Source organism: Mustela putorius, unplaced genomic scaffold, assembly GCF_011764305.1.
Source record: "Mustela putorius furo isolate JIRA1106 unplaced genomic scaffold, ASM1176430v1.1 tig00000145_pilon_pilon_pilon, whole genome shotgun sequence".
NCBI lineage: Eukaryota > Metazoa > Chordata > Mammalia > Carnivora > Mustelidae > Mustela > Mustela putorius.
Window position 1 is genome coordinate 19,780,562 of NW_025421294.1, and position 21,838 is coordinate 19,802,399.

General features: G+C 39.9%; 1 protein-coding gene across 2 annotated transcripts in view; it reads right to left on the reverse strand.

The window, feature by feature from the left end:
* Nucleotides 1-21,838, reverse strand: part of NDFIP1 (Nedd4 family interacting protein 1) — a 76,787-nt gene that overhangs the window by 16,516 nt on the left and 38,433 nt on the right. For both annotated transcript variants that reach the window (XM_045075351.1, XM_045075352.1), the window contains exons 2-3: nt 5,481-5,568; nt 1,155-1,285 (exon numbers count right to left, since the gene is read on the reverse strand). In XM_045075351.1, the coding sequence (XP_044931286.1) occupies nt 1,155-1,285; nt 5,481-5,568 (219 nt within the window). The remainder of the gene's footprint in view (nt 1-1,154; nt 1,286-5,480; nt 5,569-21,838) is intronic.

Genomic DNA, 21,838 nt, shown 5'->3' on the forward strand with positions numbered 1-21,838 from the left:
ATGGAATCAGCCTAGACTGGCCTTATAAACTATTATTTCTGTCAAGCAGTGGTTTCAGAAGCCCCACCACTCATAGTAGGTGTGGTCTGTAAATAGTCCACTACTCTAAGTCCTGAACTTCTGGGGCCTTTGCCACTGCACTGCCCAGGCCAAACTTCTGTTTTTATTCTTATTGTTCTCTCTGGTTTCCTTTCAGGACTGGAGTCTGGAACCCTGACTGCCCCTATTCTTAGGAAATGAATCCTACTCCATCATTTCCCAATATCTGGACTAAGATCCTACCTACATCACCTTCAACCTAGATGAATATTTATGAAACCACATCTAGTCACTTGCAGATCTGACATCAAGAACAAAGTGTGTCCCAAAGTCTCCTGGCTTTCATCACACCCGATGTCTCCTACCGTAAATCACCATCAGGCTAGACGGGATCTGAATTCACTATATCCCCACAGATGGAGTGGTCTGGAATGCAGTTGGCATGAGGTTCATCGAGACAATTGTCAGGGCCCTTTTATAAGTTTAATTCTATAAAGTTGAACTTATTCTTTCTATAGATCTGCCCAGCAGCTATCTACCTAACACCAAAATATGAAGTATGCAGATTTTTTTTTTAATGATTTTATTTATTTATTTGACAGACAGAGATCACAAGTAGGCAGAGAGGCAGGCAGAGAGAGAGAGAGAGAGAGAGAGGGAAGCAGGCTCCCTGCCGAGCAGAGAGCCTGATGCGGGACTCGATCCCAGGACCCTGAGATCATGACCTGAGCCAAAGGCAATGGCTTAACCCACTGAGCCACCCACGTGCCCCTGAAGTATGTAGATTTAAGGCAAAATCAGTATATTTGCTAAATCAGCCCCTGCTCTGAGACATTTCAGTCATGGCAGGAAAGCTGAGAAAATGGTGGTAAGAGTAGAGAGACAGGGAAAATAAGCTGGTCTGATTAGTGATTTTCTGCTGATTTGTACCTTTTACTGCATCATTTCCCATATGAGTAAGATTTATTATCTCAAAAGAAAATGTGCTTGTTTTTAAAAATTAGCTGTACTTTTTACTAATCAGTACAATCATAAGGAATACATCAAAAGTAAGTAACGAAAAGAACCTAATTTCCATAAAGCAGCCAGCAATTAACATGGTAAATTGGACTTACTCTTCCAGGAACCAAGGGGATAGTAGCTTCAGCCTTGGTTCTCTCAGCTTCATCATAGCTGGGCAGCGTCGTCGCCACATTATAGGAAGGCGGCTTTGGAAATCCACACTCATCTTTGTAGTCAAAATATGCTGCAGAATAAAAAGGAAGTCACCATTATCTGACCATTAACTGACCTGAGGAAAAAGAAGATTTCCACTAAGTCTGGCAAACAAAAAAACAGCCATTCCTCTAAGAGTACATATAGAATAACTGACTTGAGGGTTGCCTGGGTGGCTTAGTCATCAGGTGTCTGCCTTCGGCTCGGGTCGTGATCCCAGAATCCTGGGATCGAGCCCCACTCTGTGCTCCCTGCTCTGTGGGAAGCCTGCTTCTCCCTCTCCTACTCCCCCTGCTTGTGTTCCCTCTCTCGCTATGTCTACCTCTGTCAAATAAATAAATGAAATCTTTTAAAAAAGAAATAATTTAGTTGAAATGTTTATGTATGAATATGAGATTGAGAATGACTTTTAAATTCATCCATCTTTGAATTATTTAAATTTATTCATGTAAATCATTCTGCCTTCCCTTCCAAATGTCCTTAAACACTTTTTCAAATGTTACATGGTACGTTCAAAAAAGCATTTAATATTAATAGTGGCATAAAGACAACATTTAAGCCAAAAATACCTCACCTCTCTATTGTAAGCTGTACCATGGTTTCCTCCCATTTATAAACAGGTAAACCAACTTAATAAAAAAGTCACAGCGTGGGTGCCTGGATGGCTCAGTCCTTAAGAGTCTGCCTTCGTCCCAGATCATGATCCCAGGGTCCTGGGATCAAGGCCAGCATGGGGCTACCTGCTCAGCGGCAAGCCTGCTTCTTCCTCTCCCACTCCCCCTCATGTTCCCTCTCTCGCTGTGTCTCTTTCTGTCAAATAAATAAAAACTTTTAAAAATTTAAAAAAAAAAGATAAAATAAAAACATCAAAAACCAATGCCTTTAAAAAAAAGTCACAATATTTTAGCATTTTGATTCTTACACATTCGTTTTACCGTGTACTGGTTTGTATGATGTGCCTAAGGTAACTAATTCAGTTACAAAGCCATTATTTATTTGAGTTAAATTTTTTATTTTCTCTTTTTAATGCTGCATCTTCATTCTCATTAACTCCTATTATAAGAAACTCAATATTTATTAGAAAAGAGCTATTAAAAATGTATTAAATTTCTGCACAATTTTTTTAAAAACAAACATCTTGGGGAAAAAAGTCTTATTGTTCATCAAGATTAACATTTTTCTTTTTTCCTCTGGTTAATTGTAATAAACTTCCAATTTTACTGTAATATACTACTGAAATCATGAATCAATACAATTCACCTCATTAACAATGTGAAGAAAATTCTATTGTATTCGCACGGGCAGAAAAAGCATTTTATAAAATTTAACACGTTGCCAATAATAAAAACCCTTAGCAAATTAGGAGTAAGAGAAAATATCTTTAATCTGATCAGAAGTATCTATGAAAAACCCAAGTAAATATCATAATTGTAAATTTTTTTCCCCTAAAATTAGAGATTTTAGACAAAAATGTCCCTAAACTTAGAGATTTAGACAAAAATGTCTTAACATTACCTTAAAGGTCCTACTAGTTGATGTAATATGGCAAGAAAAGGAAATTCAAAATGTAAGTATTAGAAGGGACAAAATAACTGTCCTTAATCATGGATGACATGATTATAGATATATCAAATCCAAGAGTATCTACAGACAGAATTAATATATAAATTTATTAGCAAAGACTCTACATTCAAAATCTCTGGATGGATATAAACCATCAAGGGTACTTTTCTTTGCCAGCAACAAGTAGAAAATAAAATTATATATGGATCATTTTTTATAACAGGATGAGGAATAAATCCAGTAATAAATAGGCAGGTCCCCAATATTGAAACCCACAAAAAACTACTGAGTGGATTAAAGAAGATCTTAATTAGATGGAGAGATATGTCATGTTTACAAACTGGAAGCAGTATTATAAAGATGTTAATTCTCTTCAAACTGATCCCCAGATTCAGGACAATTTCAACTATAATTCCAGTTTTTGTTTGTTTTGTTACATTTTACAGCAACTGACAAGCTAATTGTAAAATGTATATGGAAATGCAAAGGCCAAAAAAACCCAAAGCAATCTTGAAGAACAAAAGGTCTGAATGACCTATATTACCAGATATAATTAAAGTGGTAGGGGATGGGCATAAAGATAAATAAATAGACCAAAGAACAGTATACTGAAACCAGAAACAGATCCACTCATATATGGCCACCTGATTTACAATAAAGGTGACACTGTGGGGGCGCCTGGGTGGCTCAGTGGGTTAAAGCCTCTGCTTTCAGCTCGGGTCATGATCCCAGGACCTCACGCCCCACATCCAGCTCTCTACTCGGCAGGGAGCCTGTTTCCTCCTCCTCTCTCTCTCTGCCTGCCTCTCTGCCTACTTGTGATCTCTGTCTATCAAATAAATAAATAAAATCTTAAAAAAATATAAAGACACTGTGAAGCAGTGGAGAAAGAACAGTGTTTTCAATAAATGGTAATGTAAGAACTGGCTATCCATACAGAAAAACAAATTGATCTTGACCACTACCTTACAGTACACAGAAAAAAAAAAAATACCAGATGGAATAGAAATCTAAACGTGAAAAATAAAATACCACAGCTTTTAGAAAATATACGAAAATGTGTTACTGAAACTAAAGAGGCCACCTAATCCAAATTAAAGAATTTGGTTTTTTCCAAGTCAAATTGCTATTTTACATACATGCATACACATGTGTATATACATGGTACAAACCAATGCATCATTTTCTATCAAGTCTCTTTATTTTTCATCAAATCAAACTAAGTCATTACAACTTGAAATGTACAATATAAATTAGCCCACTGCCATTAATTCTGAATACATGAATAAAACTGATACCTACCACTATCTTAAGTTGAAGAAAATCAATATGTGTATTTCCCTATTTCAAAAGATTTCTTAAATGGGATCCATCGATATAGAGACTCATATACTTTTAAGTTTCAATCAAAAGTCTAATGACAATCTTTCAAGTTTATGTAATACATTCAGAACAATCAAAAAGCCCAATACTTCTTAGACTGTTCAACTTAATATACCACTAATTAAAATAGTTATGCAAAATAATTTGTGCTTTTTTTCCCTACCAATATGCATGTGTCTTTTTGTTTCTAACCACATTTCTCATAAATGGACTAACTGGTACCTACGGTCAGCATTTATCTAAAAAAATAAGCAATGTTAATTTAACAACAAGGAGTGGGTAAGGCCATTTTAGAGCTTTCCTTAAAAAGTACTAGTTTTAGATGCTTTTAAATAAAATTAATACAAGGAGACAGGGTTCAAAGGCTGAAGTCAGAGTGGAGGCAAAAACCTTTCTGACCCATGTTCTTCTTCATTATAATGGCAGAGACCAACAGGGACCAACAAATTTAATCCCACATCAACTGACAATAGCCACCCCCAGTGCTGTATTGAAAAGGATTCTGAGCCTGTGTCTGGGATAAATGGTGTTTTCAACTTGCTTATCTACGCTGGGAGGAGGATGGGTTCAGTGGAAGCACCATGAGCCATATACTTGACACTCTGCCACACTTCTCCTTTAGAGAAAATGGAAGATGGCCCATCACAACCAGTCAATTTTCAGCAACTAAAGCAGTGCTGCTCATCAGGCAGCTTGAAGCTACCCAAAGATCTCAACTGTTGATATTTTTTCTTTCTCTTCCCCATCCCTTCTACATAAACATGTGAAAATGTAAAAGACAGTCTGGCATAAGATGTGAAGATGAAAGACTGTTAAAGGAGGGCTTAAACTATGAGGAACACCATGAAAGAGCTGAGAGATTTCCAGCCTTTTTTTATTAAGAATTTACTAGCACAAAAGAAATCAAATGTACTAAGTTCCAGGTCCCAGGTCATAGGCACTAGAATCACAAAGAACAAAACAATTAGGAAGCTACAGAATGAATAAAAATCAGATGATCACCTGGTTGTTGAATTTTTTCCTTTATATTCTGTTGGAATGAAATTGAGTTCCATTAAAAAAAAAAAAAAACCACAATGAAATGGAGTTTTAAGTGTTTTTCAGAATAGTAACATGTTTTTTTTTTTTTTTTTTCACTTTTGGCAATAAACTACAAAAAACATCAAAGACTTCCTAGGGAAAGCTAAAGCAAAGACAAAGACACAAGTAAACACATGCTGGCCGAGCCTCTGGCCAAGTGCATTTCGAGAGTCTAAGAGTTCCCTTGCCCAGTTACCTACCTGCACTCTCTGCAGAGATGCTGCTGTAAGGTGGAGGGGCGTCGCCTACAGCCTGTTCTGGCTCTCCAGGCTCTTCCTCATTCTGCAACTAAATAAACATTCCACATTTTAATCCAAGTATAAAGCCGATTAGACAGAGAAGACCTGAAAACTAGAAGAGCCCTTCTGGAAAATTATTTGGTAACATGTTTCAAAAGGCTTAAAATGTGTAACTGCTATACACAGTATTCTGCTCTCAGGAATTTATCCTAAAGAAATAGAGGCAAAGGGGCGCCTGGGTGGCTCAGTGGGTTAAGCCGCTGCCTTCAGCTCAGGTCATGATCTCAGGGTTCTGGGATCGAGTCCCGCATCGGGCTCTCTGCTCAGCAGGGAGCCTGCTTCCTCCTTCTCTCTGCCTGCCTCTCTGCCTACTTGTAATCTCTGTCAAATAAATAAATAAATCTTAAAAAAAAAAAAAAGAAAGAAATAGAGGCAAAAAAAGTAGATATAAAAGTTACTGCGGCAAAAAATAGAAACAACCTAAATTCTACCCACAGGGGACTTATTAAAGAAATTATAGTTCATCTCACAAAGGATCACTAAGCATCCATAAAAATGAAAATAAAGAAAATGAGATGACTTGAACAGATATTTATGCTGTATTGTTACACAAAAAAAGCAAAATTTACCAAATAGTATGTATAATATATTCTGGTTGTGATAGACCGATATGTGAAGGTCTAGAATGAGAGACATCTACAGTTACTCTAGCTGATACAATCATAGGGAATTTTATTTTGTTTATATGTGTATTTGAATTTTTTTTTTTTTAAAGATTTTATTTATTTATTTGACAGAGAGAAATCACAAGTAGTCGGAGAGGCAGGCAGAGAGAGAGGAGGAAGCAGGCTCCCCGCTGAGCAGAGAGCCCCATGCGGGACTCGATCCCAGGACCCTGAGATCATGACCCGAGCCGAAGGCAGCGGCTTAACCCACTGAGCCACCCAGGCGCCCTATTTGAATTTTTTTTTAGTGAACATCTAGCACTTGTATAACTTTTTAAGTTGGAAAAATAATCCCATTATAATCTGCTAAAGATAAATCATAACAAACCAAGGTGTGCCACTATATTTAGTTTGCAGAGAAATTGAATCTTAAATAACTGAGACACTTACAAAAACATAAAATTCAACATAATTCTACATATATAACCTCTGTTAACAAATCTCCCTCTTTCCTATCTCAGCCATTTCTCCGTGAAATCTACAGCCCCAGTTACTTTAAATAACTCACACTGAAAAGTGCGTCTTTCTGCGACTGCCAGTCTGTATAGTCTACCCAACTCATCTTCACAGAACAAAAACATCTGATTTAACTTTTCTAGTGTGACAATTAACTACAACTCATTTAAAAAGGTTAATTGGGGGGTGTCTGGGTGGCTTAGGGGGTTGGGCCCCTGCCTTAGGCTCAGGTCGCGGTCCTGGGGTCCTGGGATGGAGCCCTGCCTTGCTCTCTGCTCAGCTGGGAGGCCGCTTCCCACCCACCCCACCCCACCCCAGCCTGCTGCTCTGCCTAGTTGTGATCTCTGTCAAGTTAATAAAATCTGTAAAAAGAAAAAAAAGAAAGGTTAATTGGCTGAGAATGGGAGTCCATCTGTAAAGTAAGAAGAGTATTTATCGACATAAATAACTTGGGGGTCTGGGTCCTGCCATATGCCATCATAATACACAGAGCCACAAGAGCCGCTTGTAAAATACATACCTCCCTTAAACTTACTGCTACAGACAACTCTATCTTGAACTGAGACAGGAAGACAGAGAGCTAGACTTCCTGTAACATGAAGCAGAGCTCCCTAATTCCTTAAATTTTTAATTAACCATCTCAGTCTCTATCCCTATGCTATTCAAAATCAGAAACCAACAAAACTTTTCTGATGAACACTGCAATATACCGAATTTCAAAGGAATTCTTGTGCCAAATTATCATCAACATCTACCACCTGAGCACATTTTTCCGAACCCTAGAACTCTAATGCTAAACTTAGGGCACTCCCAAAAGAACTGTATTGTAACCCAAGATAAATTTCCTCTTAAAGAGGCATATAGTGCAAAATAGCTATAGTAAAGCCACATGTTCCTGGGACACCAAAGCAGTTAATTATTTAAATCGACTTCCTGGAGCCATGGTTCACTTGTAATTCTTTCAACATTATAAGAAGCTCTAGACAGGGTGTTCTCAGCCTACTCCCACCTAACCACTCTTGTGCTCTGAGAATGTCACAGAAGAGTTAGCAGCAAAAACAAAGGCAAATACGGACTTTGTAAGAATCCTACCTCAATATACTGCAGCCAGTCATGTTCTTTAAACCAGCCTGGAATTTTTGACCCATTTTAGATTTCCTGAGCTTGGTCAAATAATCATTTTACCTCTGCATAATTTAGGGTTTAGAAAGGAAGTGTGACAATTCTGAGAAATACCGAAGTCCAGAGAATAAAGAGGTCTTATGTACCAGCATCTATGAGATAGGTTGCCTGTCTCCTAGCAACCTGGAGATGTGCAATTTGATCATCCCACGCCAAGGTAAGAGATAACAAAGCAAGAAATTCCAACTGTCTCAGAAACCCCCATTTTTTCTTCGGTGAGGGAAAAAACATTTCCAGGTCAAGTTTTTTCCCTTCATTAAACTTCAACACTTTAGAATCATGTACTATTTCTAACTGAAAACAAAAACAAAGATGATTTAAAAACAACAACAACAACACCCACTATGATTCTGGAGGTTCCACATACTGGGATGATCCCAGGACCTCACTTTTACAGGCTTCCCAACAATTCCCTATTTTCTACATGCTGGTTATAAGTTTAGGCTCCACCAAGAAATGTGTTGAAATAAAATACTACCAGGTGGGGGAAAAAAGAAAGAAGCACTACCTGCAGCAAGTATCTAGTGACCACCACCCCTAAGCATACATCTTTTTACACTTGGGGGCCATCTATGGCCATTAATTTGGCTTTGCCCACCAAACAAATCAGGTACTCATTAACAAGGCTGGGGGCAGGGGGCTGGCAGAAATGCACACCAGAACTACAGTGGGACATATCTATCTCTAAGGTTATAAAGTTGGTTACTTGAATTCAAAATGTAATTTCAATGTTCCCTTTTCTGTCCCTGGGAATCTTTCCTGTGCAGTCCTCCTGCCACATCTCTGAGGCTCAGGCTCTCTCCTGAGACTCTCTCAGAGAAATAGGACCATTGTCACTTTGGGGCTGGTGTTGGAAAGATGCCCAGCCTCTCCTGTCAAGAAGGTCGGTGGGAGCATGAGTCCAACCTGTTACAGAATCCTGGTTGTAGGGGACAGTGTGAGAGGCAGGGATGGAAAGAGGTGAGAACTGCTGCTCTCTCCCTGCTGTGGTCTTAGCTGTGGTAGGTGGGGAGAATCCTTTGATTTTATCTACGACATAATAAATACCCACTGGGGACTGATTTCTTTTCTGCCATTTAACTTCTCTTAACCATTCTGATCAACTTCACTTATCTCTAAGTAAGATTTAAATGGGATTTTTTTTCAAAATAGTAATTAATTACACAATTACCTATGCATGCCATATAAAGTACTGAGTTTAGTATAAAATCACCTAAAATTACCCAGGTCTCCATCCCTGAAATAGGAATAACCCAATCATCTGAAAATCTGTCTGACCTTTCTCTTCACCACACCCCCACCGTGCTTTCACCCCTACTTTCCTGATTACTGATGTTCCATTCTACACTCGAAGTAGACCCCGTCACGGCTCTCTAGAAGAACCCTAAAACCCTCCCACTTTTCAACTTTGCATATCACAATCTGCTATGGTACCTCTTGGCCTTGATCACTTCCAATTTTTTTTTATTATTATTATTTACCTACAAACAGATGTTAATAAGTCTTGTCCTCTAGATTTAGCCAGTGAAAGACAGCACATCTAAAATAAAGGATGTTACTCCTTACTACATTCCTCTGTGTCCTATCAACACTGTTGCTATTAGAATCAAATACATGACGTTTTACCTAAACAACAGTTTAATGAATCTCCCATACAGAAATCATACATAGTTCTAGTTCTAATAAAAGCAAACTAGATTTTAGTAAGTTTAAGGACACTTATACCCTGCAGGTTTAAATTCTTAACTTTGAGTTCCCACCCCAGCAAGAAGGCCTCATCACTCCTCTGTCCTAAGTAGTTCTAAAGATGGTCTTCCATTTGGAAATGAGCTGTTTTTAATCAAGAACAGAGCCAGGACTAGGATTAGGCCTAAATTAAGGGCTAACATTTACAACTGTTGGATGGCAGGACCTAAGGCTCTTAAAAGTCATTCTTGGATTCTATTTACTAAGAGTGGGAGAACAAACAAAAAATCCATAAAGCGTTATACATGACAAGAGGTACCAAAACATACCTCATAATTCACACAAACACAACAAGCATGTGGAAAATAATGCTGAACTATCCAATAAATCCATAAAGTTACAAGTATTCACACCATTCATTTTTTTTCTTGGTTGGGTCCCATTTAAACAGCTGGAGATCATGTAAATTTTAAATCCCTTCTTTAGTTATTAACAGTAAGTCTCAAAAAAATCCTGGATAGATACCTGAACTCTTGCTTTAAATGTTATTTACCACTTATAATTTTAGAGTTAAATCCTAAATCTTTTACCTTATAATGCAATTTTTAAACCTCTCATTACCAACCCACTACTTCTGTATACTCTTTAAATCCCACCAAATGAGACAGTATAATTACCAGAAAGTAAACACACACATTTCCTTAGGTTAACAACCAAGTGTGCATTTTACTCTCATTCAGAAATAACCAGTCTGTGAGGACTGTGTATTTTCTTTTCTTTTTTTTAAAATAGTAACCTTTATTTTATGGGGCTTTTTTTTTTTTTAAGACTTTATTTATTTGACAGAGAGAGAGAGGGGGCACAAGCAGAGGGAACAGCAGGCAGAGGGAGAGGAAGAGGGAGAAGGAGAAGCAGGCTCCCCACTGAGCACAGAGCCTGACGCAGGGCTCAATTCCAAGACCCTAGGATCAAGACCTGAGCCAAAGGCAGACACTTAAACAACTCAACCACCTAGATGCCCTGAGAACTGTATATTTTCTATTGTATATAACCTGAAGGTTTTTAATTGTATACTGAATATAAATTGTGTTATTCTAACATCACCAAATTCTTTACATTCAAGGACAATTCTCTATTATATTGCTTTTAATTAGAGGATGACATTTAAAATAAGGTAAATAATTCTGACAGAGAGAAACTCACCAATTAAAAAAAAAAATCTAATTTTAAAAGGGCAGGGATGCCTGGGTGGCTCAGTCAGTTAAGCCGCTGCCTTCGGCTCAGGTCATGATCCCAGGGTCCTGGGATTGAGTCCTACATCAGGCTCCTTTTCTCTCTCTGCCTCGGCCTGCCACTCTGCCTGCTTGTGCGTGTGCTTGCTCTCTCTCTTTCTTGTTCTCTCTCTCTGACAAATAAATAAATAATCTTTTTAAAAAAAAAATTTTTTTAAAAATGGGCAAGAGGGGCACCTGGGTGGCTCAGTCAGTTAAGGGTCTGCCTTCCACTCAGGTCATGATCTCAGGGTCCTGGGATCGAGGCTGTGGCAGGCTCCCTGCTCAGTGGGGAGTCTGTTTTTCCCTCTCACTCTGTGCTCTCTCTCTTGCTTGCTCCTCAAATAAATTTTAAAAATCTTAAAAATAAAAATGGGTGAAGAATTTTAATAGACATTTCTCTAAAGAAGATATACAAATGGGCAGCATACACAAGATGTTCAACATCAGCAGTCACAGCAGAAAGGCAAAATCAAACCAAGAGATATCACTTCAAACACTCTAATATGGCCATAAGAAAATTAAAAAGGAGTATGTTTTTGAGTATGCAGAGAAATTGGAACTCTCACACACTGCCAGCAGGAATATAAGATTGCGACTGCGGAAAAGTTTGGCAGTTTCTCAAAAACAAGTTAAACAGAGAGTTATAAAAAGATCCAGCAATTCCACTCCTAAGTATATATTCGAGAGAAGTGAAAACATCGTTTCATGGAAAAACTTGCATGCAAATGTTCATGGCAACATTACTTATAATAGTCAAAATGTTCATCAACTGATGAATGGATAAACAAAATATGGTATAACCATACAAAAGGATGGCTAAGAATAATCCATTCTATAAAAAAAAGGGGGGGGGATGAAGTACCAATACATACTCCATTGTAGATGAAGCTTGAAAGCAATATGCTAAGTGAAAGAACCCAGTCACAAAAGACCATATATTTTATGATTCCATTTATATAAAATAACCAGAAACAGCAAATCCAAGAGATACAAAAAGACGGGTAGTCGCCAGGTGCTGGGGAAGGGAGGAGGAGAGAGTAACTGACTGCTAAAGGATCCGGGTTTCTTTTGGGGTAATAAAAATGTTCCGCCGTTAATATAGTAGTAATGGTTCCAAACCTCATGAATACAGTAAAAATTACTACAGTAAAAATTACTAAATTGCTAATTACTAAATTAGCACTTTTTTAAAAGGGTGAATTTCATGGTATGTGAATTATATCTCAAAAAAAGCATTTTCTAATTTTGAAAACATAAACCTAGATTATGTGAATTTTAGTTAAAATGAAACTGAAGAGAGGCACCTGGGTAGTGCTTAGTCAGGTGTGGGATTCCTTTTTTTTTTTTTAATTTATTTGACAGATAGAGATCACAAGTAGGCAGAGAGGCAGGCAGAGGCGGGGCGGAGGGTGGGTGGAAAGCAGGCTCTCCGCCGAGCAGAGAGCCCGACGTGGGGCTCGATCCCAAGACCCTGGGATCATGACCCAAGCCAAAGGCAGAGGCTTTAACCCACTGAGCCACCCAGGCGCCCCAGGTGTGGGACTCTTGATCTCATCTCCGGTCTTGATCTCAGGATCTCCAGTTCAGGCCCTGTGTTGGGCTCCATGCTGGGCGTGGAGCCTACTTCAAAAAACAAACAACACACCAAAAAACTCAAACAAACAAATGGAAGAGCACTCTGCATATCCACTCCTGGGCTCTTGTGTCAGTGTATCCTTCCACCCTTGGCAGTGGCAGGACGCCACCACCACCAGGCCCGCCAATGCAACAACCAGATCATCACCAAGTTCTGGGAGGTCATCAGACTAGCAGGGCAGTGACATTACAGGCACTTACCACCACAACATCGACCTGCAGCTGGAGTGGATAAATCTGTACTACCACCAGGCCAATGGTGGCAAGTACACTTCACACGCTGTGCTCGTGGGCCTGGAGCTGGGCACCACAGACTGTGCACTGGGACCCTCTGGGCAAATCTTCAGTCCAGACAACTTTGTCTTACGTCAAAGTGATGCTGGGAACACCTGGGCCAAGGCACACTACACAGAAGGTACAGGGCTGGTTGCCTGGGTGCTGGATATAATGAAGAAGGAAGCTGAAAGCTGTGACTGAGTACAAGGCTTCCAGCGAACCCATCCCTGGGTTGAGGGCCTGGGTCTGGGATGGGTACCCTCCCCATCCGCAAGATCTCGGAGGAGCACTGAGACAGGATCATGAACACATTCAGTGGTAGAACCCTACAAGGTCACCCTCCCAGTCCAACAGCTGGTAAAAAAAAAACACAGATGAAACCTACTGCATTGATAATGAGACCCCTATAACATCTGCTTCAGAACCCTAAAATCAACCACACCCACCAATCGGGACCTCAACTGCCTGGTGTCAGCCATCATGAATGGGGTCACCACCTGCCTGGGCTTTCCTGGCCAGCTCAATGCTGACCTGTTCACGCTAGCTGTCAACATGGTTCTCTTTCCTCACCTGCACTTCTTCATGCCCAGCTTCACCCCCATGACCAGTGGAGGCAGCCACAGTACTAGGCCCTGACGGTGCCAGACCTCACCCAGCAGATATCTGATGCCAAGAACAAGATGGCAGCCTGTGACCCCTGCCACAGCCACTCCCTGACTGTGGCCCCAGGGTCCGAGGGCTCCATGAAGGTGGATGAACAGATAATTTTTAACATCCCAAACAAGAAGAGCAGCAACTTGGTGGAGTGGATCCCCAACCACAGAAGAATCAGCTGGGACATCCCACCCCACGAGAATGTCTGCCACCTTCATCAGCAATAGCACGGCCACTCAGGCGCTGTTCAAGCATATCTCAGAGCAGTTCACAGCCAAGCTCTGGTGCAAGCCCTCTCTGCACTGGTACACGGGCAAGGCATGGATGAGATGGAATTTACCAAGGCTGAGAGCAACAAAAATGACCTGGTGTCTGACTACCAGCAGGACCAGGACACCACAGCCAAGGAGGAGGGTGAGTCTGAGCAGGAGGCAGAGAAAGAGGTGGCCTAGAGCTGCTAGCCAGTAAAGCACAGAAGCTGTGTGAGCTCTTTAGCCATGTCTCTGTGCACACTTGCTCATGTTCCTATTGTGACGTTGCACACTGTGCAAGACGTTACCTTTAAAGCATTTTTATGGGGGGTGGGAACCCCGAAAATTTACTGCTCCAAATCATCATTCTCTTGCTAAATCAATGTCTATGCCCCTTAATGTGAGAGAATGGTCTTCATCCCACCAGTATCCTTAGGGCTTAACTTGGAACACTACTTGCAAATGGACAAAAATAAGGAAAAATAACACACTGAATTGCAAACTAATTCCAGTAAAAAAAAAAAAAAAAAAAAAAAAATCCTTCATATTCTCCCCTACTGATGAGAAGAATATTAGGATCCAGAAATCAAAACAGTTTGGCTAACGACCTATTTTAAAAGCTGAGCATAGCATATTAATTTAAATTTTTCTACTTCAAAAGCTTCCCTAAAGATAATTTTTAAAATAAACCACCAGAATTAGGCTTTCCCCAACAATATGTCTCCTGTCAGAAGAAAAAATTAAATGCAAATCCTCTTAATACTAAAATGAAAACACGATTAAAAGTAAAAATTCACCAAAACAAAAGAAATCAGAATAATGCCTTAAAAAGTCAATGCAGTAACAGATGAAAAGAAAACTCTAATACCACAGCAAATCCCCTTAGAAAAGGCCATCAGTTTATAAAGCTTTTTCAAGATTTTTGTGGTTACCACAGTTAAACACATAAACACAATTGATGAATAAAATTTGGTTTGGAAGGAGAAAAATACTTGCAGTATTTATTTTAATCCTTAGAAATGAGAGTAAATGCTATAAACTATGATTACCAACCTGATGTGTTTTCTTACTTCTTCACCTGAGATCCAAGTAACAAGGAATACCATCCAGAGAGAGAAGAGGAAGGCAAGATAGTAGCCACTCATCTCCAACTTCAATTTTCCTAAGCCAAGGTGCTCAGAGAAATCACTCCACCACAGATTAACTAAATGACCCAACCATGGCTATGAGAGCAGCACTGTGAGATTTTTGGGTGGGACCAGAAAACGGTCATCAACCTGCCAACTCCCAGGGATCCATGCACTATGTTCAAGTATTTCCACCACTGACAGCTTCACCAAGACAGCGTCAAGTAAATGATGCCTAGTGTTTTCTAGTACTTAACTTCATCAAAATCTATAACCGAGAGCCTTCAAAGTTAATGATAAGCCCCCCCACCCTCCCTAGGTTTCATAATTTTATAAAGATTGGGGAAATAAGAGGGGTAATCATGCAACGTTTTCAGATAGGTCTTTCTGCCTCTGAACGTACCTTTTGAGAAGCAGCAACTATTTACTAACCAATCCATGTCCTCAGTAACATTCTGAGTGAGTCCTACCTCTTCTCCACTTCGTGATTCCTTAAGAAAACTCAGACTTCAGAGCTCTAGGGCCTACTTGGAGAAGTAATTTAAAGTCCTAGCAAAGACAAGTTGAAATGGACAGTAAGCACTTGGCTTGTTCTGCCACCTTTTAACAGGATGGTAGAAACCATTTATCTTTTGTTCAGAGAATAAACATAAAAATAGTAGCTAGACAGACTCACTTTTAAATAATTTATATATATAAAATCTAGTCCATAATTTAAATACAAGAGTGGTAAATATTGCTTGTGGTGTTTTTTTTTAAAAAAACAAAACAAAACCCTGTATGTTGTATTCATCTAAGATACGTTAATGCTATAAAATACCAACATGGAAGCAAAACAACCTCCTAATTATTCACCACTTAAAATGCTATATTAAGCAATGCTTTCTGGGGAATTTAAAAAAAAGGAAGTTGTCCCAACAGAACATGGGCTACGATTCTTTTAGACTTCAAGAACAAGTCCAATTTCCAGACTTGGCATAAAGAACAGTTCTAGCCTCTACTAAGATTTTACACATACACATATACTTAATACATATACATGTGTATATATAAAAATGTATCTATTAAGATACACACATTAAGGATATGTATAACACACATACATATGTCTCCCCAAATCCTAACTTGTAGAACAATTATATAAGGTAATATTAAAATTACAAAAGAACTCAACCCTTTTAAATCAGTCCAATCCCAAGTTATTATTAAAACTACATGCCGGGTGCCTGGGTGGCTCAGTTGGTTGGGCCACTGCCTTCGGCTCAGGTCATGGTCCCAGGGTGCTGGGATCGAGCCCCGCGTCGGGCTCTCTGCTCGGCGGGGAGCCTGCTTCAACCCTTCTCTCTCTCTCTGCCTGCCTCTCTGCCTACTTGTGATCTCTGTTTGTCAGGTAAATAAACAAAATCTTTAAAAAAATAAAAATAAAAAAAGTAAAACTACATGCCTATTAGGGTGCCTGGGTGGCTCAGTTGGTTAAGTGACCAACTCTTGGTTCCAGCTCAGGTGGTGACCTCAGCATCATGGGATCAAGCCCCACATTGGGCTTCACGCTCAGTGTGGAGTCTGCTTGAGATTCTCTCTCTCACTGCTCATGCTTTCACACTCTTCCTCTTTCTCTCAAAAACAAAAACAACCCCAAAAAACAAAAACCTACATGTCTATCTAGTAATATATTTAGAATAGTTTGATTTGTACAACTTTTCTGAAAACAGCTAAACCACACGGAGTACTTAAACTGTAAACACAACTGGGACACCTGGCTGGCTCAGTTTGTAAGAGTATGAGACTCTTGATCTCAGTCAGGGTTGTGAGTTTGAGCCACACAATGGGTATAGAGATTACTTAAATGTTTTTTTTTTTTTAGAGATTTTATTTATTATCAGAGAGAGAGGGAGAGAGTACAAGCAGGGGGAACAACAGGCAGAAGGAGAAGCAGGCTCCCTGCCAAGCAAGGAGCCCGATGTGGGACTTGATCCCAGGACCCTAGGATCATGACCTGAGCCGAAGGCAGGTGCCGAACTGACTGAGCCACCCAGGTGCCCCTAAACTTAAATAAATAAATAAATAAATAAATAAATAAAATGTAAACACTATTAATTAGATATGTGACCTAGAGGAGTATAATCAAATGTAAATATATTGTGATTCAAACTTTCCATTCTCTCCATTGCTTTTTCTTCTGCCATAGCCCACAACTTTTCTCAGAGATAGTCAGAAATTTGAGCATTTCATTCAAAAAAATTTTATCAGGCACTAACGCATGCCAGCATGATGTCAATTTTTGATTATTTTTCCTTTAATGCTCTTGAAAGAACATTTCCATTTTTTCCATCAACTAGAAGACTGGTTGTTAGCAGAAGCCATAATAATACTATTTAGGCTAATGATTTTGGATATTAAAAAGTTAATTTGATATTTATTAAATGTTGCTTTATGTAAAATTATTAAGATCAAGATCTGTCAACAAGGACAAAATAACTGTTTCATTAAATCTGTTGACAGAAGCACTATTCTTCTATCTCATTATACTAAAATAACAACAGAAGTCATTTCTTAGGTACAGTACCTGGTTTGTTCCAAGCTATACTTGTTTTGTGTATGTCAATATTCTCTACCCTATGATTATCTTCGTGCTTGGGTCATCACAGGGGACAGCATATTTTTATCAGCAATTTCCTACAGAAGTAGGAGATATCCATCTTACTGCTGTTCTTCAAAAGGAGACTATCAGGGATGCCTGGGTGGCTCAGTCGGTTAAGCGCTGCCTTTGGCTCAGGTCACCAGGATTCTGGGATCCAGTCCCACATTGGACTTCTTTTTTTAAAGATTTTTTTATTTTTTTTTTTTTTCATCTGACCGAGAGAGATCATAAGTAGGCAGAGAGGCAGGCAGAGAGAGGGGGAAGCAGGCTCCCTGCTGAGCAGAGAGCCCGATGCGGAGCTTATCCCAGGATGCTGGGATCAACGACCCGAGCCTAAGGCAGAGGCCTCAACCCACTGAGCCACCTAGCTACCCCCCCATATGGGACTTCTTGCTCAGCGGGGAGCCTGCTTCTCCCCTCTGCCTGCAGCTCTCTGTACTTCTGCTCTCTCTGACAAATAAATAAAATCTTAAAAAAAATGTAGACTATCAGTTTCTTTCTTTATGGTTAGCTGTTTTATGTCTAAGGACATGAAGATGTCCACCAACATGTGCTTCTCATATTAAGAACTCCGACACCATTAAGAGAATGAACTTTCCCCAGAGTGGAGAAAAGATATATTTTTCAGACTAAAGACTCATAACCAGCATATATAAAGAACTTCTTTAAAAAAAAAAAAAAAAAAAAAACAGTAAGGAAGAAGGGGAAAAAAAGAAAAAGGAAACCACCAGACTAAAACATAGGCAGAAGACCTGAATAGACATTTCACAAGTTACCAGATGGCCAATAAACTTATTAAAAAGGGTTCCATTTCATTAGTCAGCACAGAGATGCAAACTAAAACCACAGATGATATTTTAAAAGCAGAAAATACCAAATGCTGATGAAGGTATATAATGACAAGAACTCTCAAACTGGAATTGTAAATTTCTGCAACCACTTTATTTTTTTAAAGATTTTATTCATTTAGTTGACAGAGGGATATAGCAAGAGAAGGAGCACAAGCAGGGGGAGTGGGAGAGGGAGAAAGAAACCTCCTGCCAAGCAGGGAGCCCAATGTGGGGCTCAACCCTAGGACCCTGGGACCATGACCTGGGCCGAAGGCAGACGCTTAACAAATGAGCCACCCAGATGCCCCATGTACAATCACTTTAGAAAACTGCTCAGCATTTATTAAAGATGAATTTATAAATACTCTATGGCCCCACAATTCCATTCTAGTTACATATCCAACAGAAACACATGTTCACCAAAAGACACACCAGGATGTTTAAAGCAACACTATTAATTAAACTGGAAACTACCTAAATGCCCATCAACAACAGCAGAATGAATAACTAATTTTGTGGTATCTCCATATGATAGATTACTACACAGCAATGTGAATAAATAAACTACAACAATATACAATGCATGGGTGAATCTCACCAAAAAAATGCTGAGCAGAAGAAGCCAGAAACAAGAGCATTCACTGTATGATTATATTTATACAAAGATCAAAGCTAGATGAACCTCATATGCCAGTCAGTGGTTACCCTGGGGAAGGCGTAACTGGAAGGGCAGGTGAAGGAGGCTTTTCTGAGTGCTGGTCATTTTGTTTCTTGACCTGGGTACTAGTCAGAAGTACATGTCCAACTTTTGAATATTCACTAAGCTGCGCATCTATGATTTTTGTTGGTTCTGTACATAAATTACACTTCACTAACAATTCAGGAAGAGGAGAAAAGGAGACTGGAAGAGTATTGGTGACACACAGGGACGTTTGCATGCTGCATCACTGTCTTCACCTCAACACACAACAGTGAGTGGCCCAGCAGGTTACCTTATTAGCATGTGCTGACTCAAGCAGGCACGGAGGTGTAGCTTTAACAGAAATCTACCTGAAGAAACGGGTGGCTTATCTTAATGCCGTCTTAACCTACCAGTTCACACTTACCTCGAGTATTCACCTAACTTTACAAATCATCAAATCCCTGTACAGGCAAGACATGTAGCCCCATGCAGATGAGTGCCGACTCTGTGGGACAGTGATGAGGGTCCATGAGTGAGCATTAGCAGCAGGTGGCATCCCTAGGACTACTTAACACCAAGAATACATCAACATGAAGAAAACGGATGAGAAACTAGGCTTTACAAAGCAACAGAAACAAAGCTTACTCTTTCTTACTGACTGGTCTGAAAGCAAGGAGGGGTGAGAAACCCCCCCCCCATAAAAACCAACTTTCAGAAGACTGCTGTGACCTGATTATAAACTCATAGTTACTTGATTTATGAGCAGGCTTTATAAACTTATGTATTACATGTATTCCTTGTGTATATATCATGTATTTCATAACAAAAATTAAAAGAACATTATGATTCTATCATTACCAATTTTCAAATAAATAGCAACAAAAGCTTAAGAAGCACAAAGGAGGGACGCCTGGGTGGCTCAGTTGGTTAAGCAGCTGCCTTCAGCTCAGGTCAAGATCCCTAAGTGTACTGGGATGGAGTTCCACATTGGGCTCCTTGCTCGGCAGGGAGCCTGCTTCTCCCTCTGACTCTGCCTGACACTCTGCCTGCTATTCTGTCTGCCTGTGCTCTCTCTCTCTCCGACAAATAAATAAATAAAATCTTAGAAAAAAAAAAAAAAAGCACAAATGAGAAACAGACATCTTCAACCTTTATCTCCTGAGAAACAACAAACATTTAACATTTAGTATTCAACCAATAACACTTAGCATAGTACACTAGGTATAAATAGGTGTTCAATAAAGCTGGTACATATGAAGGAAAATTAGTGTCTTTTTTAAAGATTTTATTTATTTATTTGACAGAGATACAAGTAGGCAGAGAGGCAGGCAGAGAGGAGGAAGCAGGCTCCCTGCTGAGCAGAGAGCCCAATGTGGGACTCCATTCCAGGTCACTGGGATCATGACCTGAGCCAAAGGCAGAGGCTTTAATCCACTGAGCCACCCAGGTGCCTCAGAAAATTAGTATTTTAATCACACCGTAATTCCTTGAATGTTTTCTTTTCTTCTAAAACCAACCAAATGGGGGTACCTGGGTGGTTTAGTTGGTTGCGTGTCTCCCTTTGGCTTGGGTCGTGGTCCCATTGTCCTGGGGTCCTGGAATCAAGCCCTGGGTTGGACTCCCTGTTCAGTGGAGAATCTGCTTCTCCCTCTCCCTCTGTAATGCCCCCACCCTGCCATGCTCTCTTTCTCTCTCAAATGGAGAAATAAAATCTTCTTTTTTTCTTTTTTAAAGATTTTATTTATTTGACAGAGAGAGATCACAAGTAGGCAGAGAGGCAGGCAGAGAGAGAGGAGGAAGCAGGCTCCCTGCTGAGCAGAGAGCCCGATGTGGGACTGGATCCCAAGACCCTGAGATCATGACCTGAGCCGAAGGCAGCGGCTTTACCCACTGAGCCACCCAGGTGCCCCGAGAAATAAAATCTTAAAGGAAAAAAAAAGTTAAAAATAAATAAATAATAACAACCAAATAGTACATCCAAGAAATGGCACAGTCTACATTAAAAACCCAGTAAAGTCGTGCTCGCTTCGGCAGCACATATACTAAAAACCCAGTAAAATCAATGTCCAGATACCAAAAGTGAAAGACGTGCCTAGAAGCCAGGAACGAGCACAGACTACAGCCTGCTTGGCTCTGCTAGCCTCGTGAGCAACCACAGCTCCCTCAGGCTGAGAAGTTCCAAAAGCTATGCCTGCTTATTACTATATTATTATTAGGCCCGGGGTAGAGCAAACTACGGCAGAGATTATGGACGGGAAAAGGTATTCAAGTGAATCTGCCTTAACTTAGATTTGATCATGAAGTCCCCTTCTCCCTCAAGAACAATGTGAGCTAAGAAAGAGAGATACATTAAGCATCTCATATCTTTCCCTCCATCCCACCATCACAGAATGTTCCATTATACAAGTGTTTAACTGCTAGATTAATTTAACATCACTCAATGGAACAAGTAAGGCCATGCCTGGTATCGGATAAAGGACTCAACAGTAAAGGTGACTGGTGTGTTTAACCTAAGTCTGTAGTTTACCAAAGAAAAGGCAACCAAAAGAATTAAATGCAATTTTAATTCTTCACTTAAAGATTAAACACACACAATTACTTCTTATCCCTTCCAAAGCCATCTTAAACCATAAATGTCAGTACGGGGTTTTTTGTTTTTCAGATTTTATTTATTTATTTGAGAGCAAGTGAATGAGAGAGAGACCAAGCCCCAGAGCAGGGGAGGGGATAGAGGGAGAAACAGACTCCCCACTGAGCAGGGACCCCCCCCCGCACCCCCCCCATATGTGACCAGATCCGGGGACTCTGGGATCATGACCTGAGCAGAAGTAGATGCTTAACTGACCGAGCACCCAGGTTTTTAATTTTAAGGCAAAAAAACTATAGAGCCAAGCACCAGG